The 9,748-nt window shown below is 43.2% G+C and overlaps 1 protein-coding gene across 7 annotated transcripts in view; it reads right to left on the bottom strand.

Moving 5' to 3' along the window:
• Positions 1 to 9,748, bottom strand: part of CPNE4 (copine 4) — a 516,611-nt gene that overhangs the window by 51,388 nt on the left and 455,475 nt on the right. For all 7 annotated transcript variants that reach the window (XM_073900035.1, XM_073900038.1, XM_073900041.1 and 4 more), the window contains one exon: positions 8,990 to 9,088. In XM_073900035.1, the coding sequence (XP_073756136.1) occupies positions 8,990 to 9,088 (99 nt within the window). The remainder of the gene's footprint in view (positions 1 to 8,989; positions 9,089 to 9,748) is intronic.

The raw sequence follows: 9,748 nt of genomic DNA, 5'->3' as shown, positions 1-9,748 counted from the left end.
TCATCTCTTATTACAGTCTTTGTTTTAAAATCTAGTTTGTCTGATATAAGGATTGCCACCCCAGCTTTCTTTTGGTGTCCATTAGCATGGTAAATGGTTTTCCACCCCCTCACTTTCAATCTGGGGGTGTCTTTGGGTCTAAAATGAGTCTCTTGCAGACAGCATATTGATGGGTCTTGTTTTTTAATCCAATCTGATAGCCTGTGTCTTTTGATTGGGGCATTGAGCCCATTTACATTCAGGGTAACTAGTGAAAGGTATGAATTTAGTGCCATTGTATTACCTGTAAGGTGACTGTTAACTGTCTGTTGTCTGTGTTCGTTTCTGCTCTTTGCTGCTTTTAGGTTCTCTCTTTGCTTAGAGGACCCCTCTCAATATTTCTTGGAGGGCTGGTTTCGTGTTTGCAAATTCCTTTAGTTTTTGTTTGTTCTGGAAGCTTTTTATCTCTCCTTCTATTTTCAGTGATAGCCTAGCTGGATATAGTATTCTTGGCTGCATATTTTTCTCGTTTAGTGCTCTGAAGATATCTTGCCAGTCCTTTCTGGCCTGCCAGGTCTCTGTGGATAGGTCTGTTGCCAATCTAATGTTTCTACCATTGTAGGTTACATATCTTTTCTCCCGAGCTGCTTTCAGGATTTTCTCTTTGTCTCTGAGACTCGTAAGTTTTACTATTAGATGTCGGGGTGTTGACCTATTTTTATTGATTTTGAGAGGGGTTCTCTGTGCCTCCTGGATTTTAATGCCTGTTTCCTTCCTCACATTAGGGAAGTTTTCTGCTATAATTTGCTCCAATATACCTTCTGCCCCCCACTCTCTCTCTTCTTCTTCTTCTGGGATCCCAATTATTCTAATGTTGTTTCGTCTTATCGTATCACTTATCTCTCGAATTCTGCCCTCGTGATCCTGTAGTTGTTTCTCTCTCTTTTTCTCAGCCTCTTTATTTTCCATCATTTGGTCTTCTATATCGCTGATTCTCTCTTCTGCCTCATTTATCCTAGCAGTTAGTGCCCCCATTTTTGATTGCACCTCATCAATAGCCTTTTTGATTTCGATTTGGTTAGATTTTAGTTCTTTTATTTCTCCAGAAAGGGTTTCTCTAATAACTTCCACGCTTTTTTCAAGCCCAGCTAGTATCTTTAAAGTCATGATTCTGAACTCTAGGTCCGACATCGTACTAATGTCCGTATTGAGTAGGTCCCTGGCTGAAGGTACTACCTCTTGTTCTTTTTGCTGAGGTGATTTCTTTCGTCTTGTCATTTTGTCCAGAGGAGAATAGATGAATGAGAGAACGAAATGCTAACAGGTTTACAACATCCCCAGCAAATATACTGTATACAAATCAGAAAAGACCTGAAACCAGGGGAAAAGAAAGGGAAAGAAAGAAAAAAGAAAGAGAAAAAAGAAAAAAAAAGATAAAAACAAAAACAAAACAATACAAAAAAAGCAGAATATGATCAAATATGATCAGGCTAGTGCATAGATCAGTGCCACACACTAGATTTTGGGCGTATTTTGGTCTGTTAGAAAAAAGTGCCTCCTAAAATTTTAAAGAAGAAAAGAATTTATGTACAAAATAAAGGGTGATAAAATGAAGGGATGGGAGATGACTGTAAAGATGAAAATTATAAAAGGTTTTTTAAAAGGACTTGGTAAGATAAGTTGTTTGAAAAAAGAAAGAAGATTTAAGAAAAGAAAAAAAAAAAGGAAAAAGGGAGAGAATGTGATCAGGCAGGAGACTAGAACCAAGCCATACACTAGTGATTTAGGGTATATTTTGATCTGTTAGAAGAAACTGTACCTCAAAATTTTAAAGAGAGAACAACTTATATATATACGCCAAAAATAAGGGTAACTACTATGAAGGGATAAAATATGACTCTAAAAATGAAAAATGAAAAATGTTTTTTTTTTCAAAAAAGGGATTGATAAGATGTTGGTTAAAAAAGGGAAAAAGAAAAATAAAAAAAACAGTCAACAAAAATTAACTTTGATGAAATAATGAATCATGGTAAAAAAAAAAAAAAAAAAAAAAAGCCATGAATCTATGTGCAGTATTCCCCTAGCGCTGGAGTTCTCCCATTCTCCTTGATCGATCAACTTGGTCTTGGCTTGCTGGCTGTTTGTGCTGATCTTCTGGGGGAGGGGCCTGTTGCTGTGGTTTCCAAATGTCTTTGCCGGAGGCGGAATTGCCCCGCCCTTGTGGGTCCGGGCTAAGGAAGCTGCTCCGGTTTGGTCTTAGGAGCTTTTGTTCCCTGCAGGCTCTCCGTACAGCCTTGGAGGACCAGGGCAGAAATGGTGGCCTCCCAATCTCCACCCGGAGGAGCTGAGAACTCAGGGCCCCGCTCCTCAGTGTGCCCCCAGAGAAAAGCAGTCACTTCCATGTCCCCGGTCTCTGGCCGCACTCCGTGCTCACCCGGCCTGTGATCGAGTGTTGCTATCTCTGGCACCCGACCCTGCGCAGAGTCTCCAAACCTAGCAGATCCCTGCAGTGCGTTCCCACACCACTCCTCCCCAGGAAGGAAGGGGAGTCTCCCCGGATCTGCCGCCTGCTGGGTCCCTGCTGGAGGAGCCGTGCCCCGACTGGGCTGCAGATCACAGTTTATGGCAACCCCGAGCTGAGAGCCCGTGACTCTGCTCCGTCTCTGCAGCCGGCTTCCCCGCTCTGATACCTGGGAGCTCTGGCGCACTCAGGCACCCCCGGTCTCTCTGTGACCCCAAGGGTCCTGAGACCACACTGTCCCGGGAGGATTCCACCCCCCGCTTAGCCACTGCAGCGACGTCCCTCCACGGAGCCAACTTCTAAAAGGTCCGATTTTGTGCTCCGCGGCTCTAGCACTTGCCAGAAGCGGCCGGCGGAGGCCCCTCCCCCGCCATCTATCCTCCCGAATATCGCCTTGGATTCACTTCTCCGCACGTCCTACCTTCCAGAAAGTGGTCACTTTTCTGTTCAGAGAGTTGTTGCTACTCTCTTCTTCGGTCTCCTGTTGAGTTCGTAGGTGTTCAGAATGGTTTGATCCCTATTCAGCTGAATTCCTGAGACCAGACGAAATCTGGGTCTCCTACTCCTCCGCCATCTTGCCGCTCCTCCTCATTTAAAGTCTTTATTTCCTTGTTATCTTTTGCTTAGATGATCTGTCCATTTCAGTGAGGGGGGTGTTAAAGTCCCCCACTATTATTGTATTGTTGTCAATGTGTTTCTTTGCTTTTGTTATTAATTGCCTTATATAATTGGCTGCTCCCACGTTAGGGGCATAGATATTTACAACTGTTAGATCTTCTTGTTGGATAGATCCTTTAAGTAGGATATAGTGTCCTTCTTCATCTCTTATTACAGTCTTTGTTTTAAAATCTAATAGGGTTTCTCTAATAACTTCTAATAACTTCCACACTTTTTTCAAGCCCAGCTAGTATCTTTAAAGTCATGATTCTGAACTCTAGGTCCAACATCGTACTAATGTCAGTATTTAGTAGGTCCCTGGCAGACGGTACTACCTCTTGTTCTTTTTGCTGAGGTGATTTTTTTCGTCTTGTCATTTTGTCCAGATGAGAACAGATGAATGAGAGAACAGAATGCTAACAGGGTAAGCACGTCTCCAGCAAATATACTCTATACAAATCAGAAAAGACCTGAAACCAGGGGACAAGAAAGGGAAAGAAAGAAGAGAAAAAAAAGAAGGAAAAAGAAAAAGATAAAAACAAACAAAAACAGAACAAAACAAAAAAAAACAGAATATGATCAAATATGATCAGGCTAGTGCATAGATCAGTGCCACACACTAGCTTTTGGGCATATTTTGGTCTGTTAGAAGAAAGTGCCTCCTAAAATTTTAAAGGAAGAAAGACTTATATATGTACAAAATAAGAGTTGATACAATGAAGGGATGGCAGATGACTGTAAAGATGAAAATTATAAAAGATTTTATAAAAGGACTTGATAAGATAAGAAGTTGTTTTTAAAAAGAAAAAAGAAGATTTAAAAAGAAAAAGAAAAAAGAAAAAAAAAGGGAGAGAATGTGATCAGGCAGGAGACTAGAACAAAGCCATACACTAGTGATTTAGGGTATATTTTGATCTGTTAGAAGAAATTGTATCTCAAAATTTTAAAGAGAGAACAACTTATATATATATGCCAAAAATAAGGGTAACTACTATGAAGGGATAAAAATATGACTCTAAAAATGAAAAATAAAAAATGTTTTTTTTAAAAAAGAGATTGATAAGATGTTGGTTGAAAAAGGGAAAAAGAAAAATTGGAAAAAAAACAGTTAAAAAAATTAACTTTGAAAAACTAATGAATTATGGTAAACAAGCCATGAATTCTATGGGCAGTATTCCCCTAGCGCTGGAGTTCTCCCGTTCTCCTTGATCGGTAAACTTGGTTTTGGCTTGCTGGCTGTTCGTGCTGATCTGGGGGAGGGGCCTGTTGCCGTGGTTCCCAAAGGTCTTTGCCGGAGGCGGAATTGCCCCGCCCTTGAGTCCCGGCTAAGCAAGCTGCTCGGGTTTGCTCTCAGGAGCTTTTGTTTCCTGCAAGCTCTCAGTACAGCTTTGGAGGACCAGGGTGAAAATGGTGGCCTCCCAATCTCCGCCCGGAGGAGCTGAGAACTCGGGGCCCCGCTCCTCAGTGCGCCCCCAGAGAAAAGCAGTCACTCCCGTGTCCCCGGTCTCCGGCCGCACTCCGTGCTCACCCGGCCTGTGACCGAGCGTTTCTATCTCTGGCACCCGACCCCGTGTGGAGTCTCCAAACCCAGCAGATCCCTGCAGTGCGCTCCCGCGCCGCTCCTCCCGGGGGGAGGAAGGGGAGTCTCCCCGGCTCTGCCGCTTGTTGGGTCCCTGCTGGAGGAGCAGTGGCCCGACTGGGCCGCGGATCACAGTTTATGGCCACCCCGAGCTGAGAGCCCGCCCCTCGGCTCCGTCTCTGCAGCCGGCGTCCCCGCTCCGATACCTGGGAGCTCTGGCGCACTCAGGCACCCCCGGTCTTTCTGTGACCCCCGAGGGTGCTGAGACCACACTGTCCCAGGAGGATTCCACCCCCCGCTTAGCCACCGGAGCGACGTCCCTCAGCGGAGCCAACTTCTAAAAGGTCCGATTTTGTGCTCCGCGGCTCTATCACTTGCCAGAAGCGGCCGACGGAGGCCCCCTCCCCCGCCGTCTATCCTCCCGAATATCGCCTCGGATTCACTTCTCCGCAACGTCCTACCTTCCAGAAAGTGGTCACTTTTCTGTTCAGAGTGTTGTTATTATTCTTATCTTGGATCTCCTGTTGAGTTCGTAGGTGTTCAGAATGGTTTGATCCCTATTCAGCTGAATTCCTGAGACCAGACGAAACCCAGGTCTCCTACTCCTCCGCCATCTTGCTCCGCCCCCCCCATGGCTCCTCTTTTTGTCTCTGTTTCTACTTACTGAGTTTCCTCAGTTCCAGCTTCCTCTATCCTCCCTCCCTATCCTCCATTCTCTTGACATTAATCACCTGTTTGTTGATGGCTCCAAAATACATCCCCAGGTAGGCCTCTCCTCCAGTTTCCCCAGCCCCATTCTTGAACTTTCCTTACAAACTGGACCTCCCTGAAACAAGACTTCCTTACTCAAGAAATGGCACCAAGGTTTACTCATCTATCCCCCTCACACCCAAACTCTCAACACGTCTTTTAGCTCTTGTCTCCAAAATCCATCTTAAATCACTCCACTTCTCTCCACCTCCATCATCACTTTTTGAACCTAAGTCATTATCACCTCTTGTCTTGCCTACAGTAGTAGCTTCCTGACAGATCTGTTTCACTGTCTTCTCTCACTATAATGAATTATCTACACGGTGGTCAGAGTCATTTTTTAAAAAGTTAAAACCAGTCATGTCATTCTCTGGCTTGGACCTCTTTGCACCATTGTCCAGGAGAACTTTCTGCAATGACGGAAGTATTCTATATCTGTACAAACAATATTGAAGCCACATGAGGCTAAGGAGCAGTTGGAGTGTGGCTTGTGTGGCTGAGGAATTGAAATTGAAACTTAATTTTAATTAATTAAAAGTAAGACTAAAACACTCACATGTAGCTAGTGGCTCCTATCCTGGAGCACAAAACTGTCTCTTACCACATTTAGAAGAAAATCCATACTCCTTTCTTCGAGCTATTAGAATGTGCTTTTCTTGGCCCTTGCCTCTGTCTTTGAGCATATCCCATCCACACTCTCTGCTCCAGATACACTGGTCTCTCTCCACATCCTTAATCACACCAAGCTCTTTCCTCACTCAGGACTGAGGAATGCTATTCCCTCAGCCTACCTGCTTTTCCCTTGCTTGTTACATGGCTGGCTTCTTTTCATTGTTAAGGGACTCAAATTAATTATTTAAGTTTATCTGTCCAATACCACACCTTTATACTAAACTTTTTCAGTTTTTTTTAAAGATTTTGTTTATTTATTTGTGTGTGAGAGAGCGCATAAGCAGAGGGAGCGGCAGACAGAGGGAGAAGCAGGCTCCCTGCTGAGCAAGGAGCCCGTTGTGGGACTCGAACCCAGGACCCTGGGATCATGACCTGAGCTGAAGGCAGATGCTTAACCGACTAAGCCACCCAGGCATCCCAAAACTTGTTCAGTTTTTTTATAGCATTTGTCAAAAGCTGTAATTACATTTTTATTTTTTGTTTATTTGATTCATGTTTATATTCTACTCTGATGCACAGTCATGACACACGTAGAACTTGGCACTTAGTAGGTGTTCTGTAATAAATACTAGTAGAATCAATAAATAAGAGAACATTTCCTATAGTGCATATGTGCCCATATGGGGCTGAGTGATTGGACTAAATAAAAACTTTCTGGTATCTCGGTGATATGGAAAAGTACATAGCATATGATTCATTTCCTCAGTGGAACTTAAAGATTCATTTCTGTTTGTTTGAAAGCATTAGACTTTGGTGCTCTTCACTTATAATATATGCTATAATTTTACTTGTACTACTCTCTTAGGAACCTAAAGATGAAATGTTTCCCACATTTATTGATTTGGCTATTTCTTCTTGTAGAGGAGAACAAGGCACAACTTTGTGAAACTTTTTAGAACTCTAATACGTGGTATTGATAACTCATTAATTTATTAGCTCAGTAGGGCCTGGTTCAACAGAACAATATCTTCTCTGGCTATCTTGTTATCCTGGGTGTGACTTCACTTGCAATTCAGTGTTGGGTTTTTTTTTTTTTTAAGATTTTATTTATTTGAGAAAGAGAGAGAGCACAAGAGAATGGAAGAGGGAGAGGGAGAAGCAGACTCCTTGCTGGGCAGGGAGCCTGACGTGGGGCTTGATCCCAGGACCACATGAGATGTGGTCAAATCCCTGGGATCATGACCTGAGTCAAAGGCAGACACTTAACTGACAGAGCCACCCAGGAGCCCCAATTCAGTGTTGGTTTTGACCGTGGCCTTGAACCGCTGCATGCTTGCTCGTGCTGAAGGTCTTTGCATGTTACACAAGTTGTTTGCAATCCTGAATATTTAGTAGAGCATATACAACAGGCTTTGTGGGAACTACGTGGAAAATTGCCCTTGATTTTCTAGACCAAATATAAGTACTTGACAAATGGTCTGATTCAGATTAAGCTTCCAGTTCTAAAGAATGTTTATTCCCATCCAATCTAGGTATATCTTGACCTTATATCTGAAAGAAGAGACATGAAAAATGATTTGTGACATCCTCTGTAATCAGCACTTCTGACCAGGTCAGGTATAGGATCTTATCTCTAGGGGAAAGACCTTTCTCAGAGCCACTGAATGCTCAGCTGTCACTCTTTTCTGTTCCATGGGGACAGTGGGCCCCAGAGTAAGAAGGTCAGGTATTTTGGTTTTGAGTTCCCCTGAGGCAAGTAAGTAGTTCATTTGGGAGGTAATACCAGGAAGCACCAGTTGAGGAGTGGGGCATTGAGATGTGCAGGCTGTCAAAGAGGTGTGCAAGTCAGTTACCACTGTGGGCAACCAGGGCCGATTCCTGCTGGGGAGCTCTAGGAAACTGCATAGAGGACACACTCAGAGTTCTGCCCCCTGCGGGGCAAGAGAGCTGGAGTATTTATACTTCACCCCCTATTAGTTACTTGTTGAGGGCTGCTCCCTGGAAGGAGCTACACCTCCCCTCATACTTCAGCCTGCTGTGGGCATAGGCAGAACAGGCTCCAGTCACCAGAGAAAGCCCATAGGCAAAGAGATACAGGTTTTATGGCTAGAAATTGGACAGGTGAACAATGAACAGGTAAGAACAGCAGTTACATGGTTAGGGTCCATGTCCATGTCTATAAATTTATAGATATGTGAATGTATGTGTGTCTGAGAGAAATGGAGAGGAGGTTTAGGTTTCTGTGTGATGCGATGAAATCCCTATATGCCCCTGTTATGTACTAGTGTTTGGGTCCATGTCTCAGTATCCAGTGCGTTGAGTAAAATGGTGGAGCCAAATTAAAATCTAGTGGCCAGAATGAATATTTGGAGGAACCCAATAATTTTTCCAAAGTAGTGAATGTGTAATTAATGTTGCCAAGTCATGGAAAGAATAGTACTACCATAAGCAGATATTTGGGAAGTGCTAGCTACATGCTAGACACTCTGCTCAGTGCCTACCACGGATTATCTCATTTAATCTTCACAAAGTTCTATTAGGTAGGTACACTTATCACCTTCATTTTTAAGTGAGAAAACTGAGCCACAGAGAAGTTAAGTCACTTATCCAGGACTCCACAGCTAAAGGAAATTAGAAATAGTCTCCTCTGACCTGTTTTACTGATAGAGAAACTGCACCACACTGGGGCAGTGTCATTTCCAAGGTCATACTAGTTACCTTGGTCGGGTTAGTAGTAGAATCTAGGTACTCAAATCCCACCACGTTTCCTACTTGTCACATTTAATCAAATATTGATATCTCTTCTCTAGGTGTTCCATGTGTAGTGGGTGCTAAGGACACATCATGAGAGAAGTGTCTGGGCGAAATATCATGTGTGGTTTACCACCTACCTGTTTGCCTTCCATTGCTCCTCTCATCTCCTTGAATGTCGATGTGAATTCTCCAATGAAGTCGTGTTTGCCATTGGAGTCCCAGTCCCACACTATGCACTGTAAGAGGAAAGAAGTATCTTATAAAAAAAAACAACAAGTCAAGAATGCATCCACAGTAGCTGACGGCATTATGAACTTTATGAGGAAGAACTGATGAAAGATGCCTGGTCTAGATGCCACAATCCTAGAGTGTGGCATGTGGGATGTAGTATGCCTTTGGTTTCTATAGTTTTTTTTTAAATTAAGTTTTAAATTTAATTTAATTTTTTAATTTTTTAAAAATTTTATTTATTTATTTGACAGAGAGAGCACAAGCATGACCAGTGGGGAGGGGCAGAGGGAAAGGGAGAAGCAGACTCTCCTCTAAGCAGGGAGGCCAACAGGGGTGGGGCTCAATTCCAAGACGCAGAGATCATGACCTGAGACGAAGGCGAACACTTAACCAACTGAGCCACCCAGGCGCCTCTTTTTGAAGGCATCTTGAAGAAAAACGCATTTCTCAACTTTTGCTTTCTCTTTCAATGTGGAATCTATGGTAGATAATTCTTTTGCTTGGAAAACATATTAATAACTCCTTTGGTTATGAAGGAGATTGTATTAGAATAAATCAAAATGGAGGAGGTTAAGATAAAGGGAGCTCCACTGCTCTGCTGAATAAAGTAATGTCAAGTTGAGTTTTCCCTTTGCAACTAGAGACATAAACCAGGGGTGTGGGTT

This window comes from Callorhinus ursinus, unplaced genomic scaffold, assembly GCF_003265705.2.
Source record: "Callorhinus ursinus isolate GAN/ISIS: 27379988/994484 unplaced genomic scaffold, GSC_fseal_2.0 scaffold1, whole genome shotgun sequence".
In the NCBI taxonomy this organism is placed as follows: domain Eukaryota; kingdom Metazoa; phylum Chordata; class Mammalia; order Carnivora; family Otariidae; genus Callorhinus; species Callorhinus ursinus.
The sequence above is the reverse complement of the archived record's forward strand: the minus strand, read 5'-3'. Positions and strand labels throughout refer to the sequence as shown.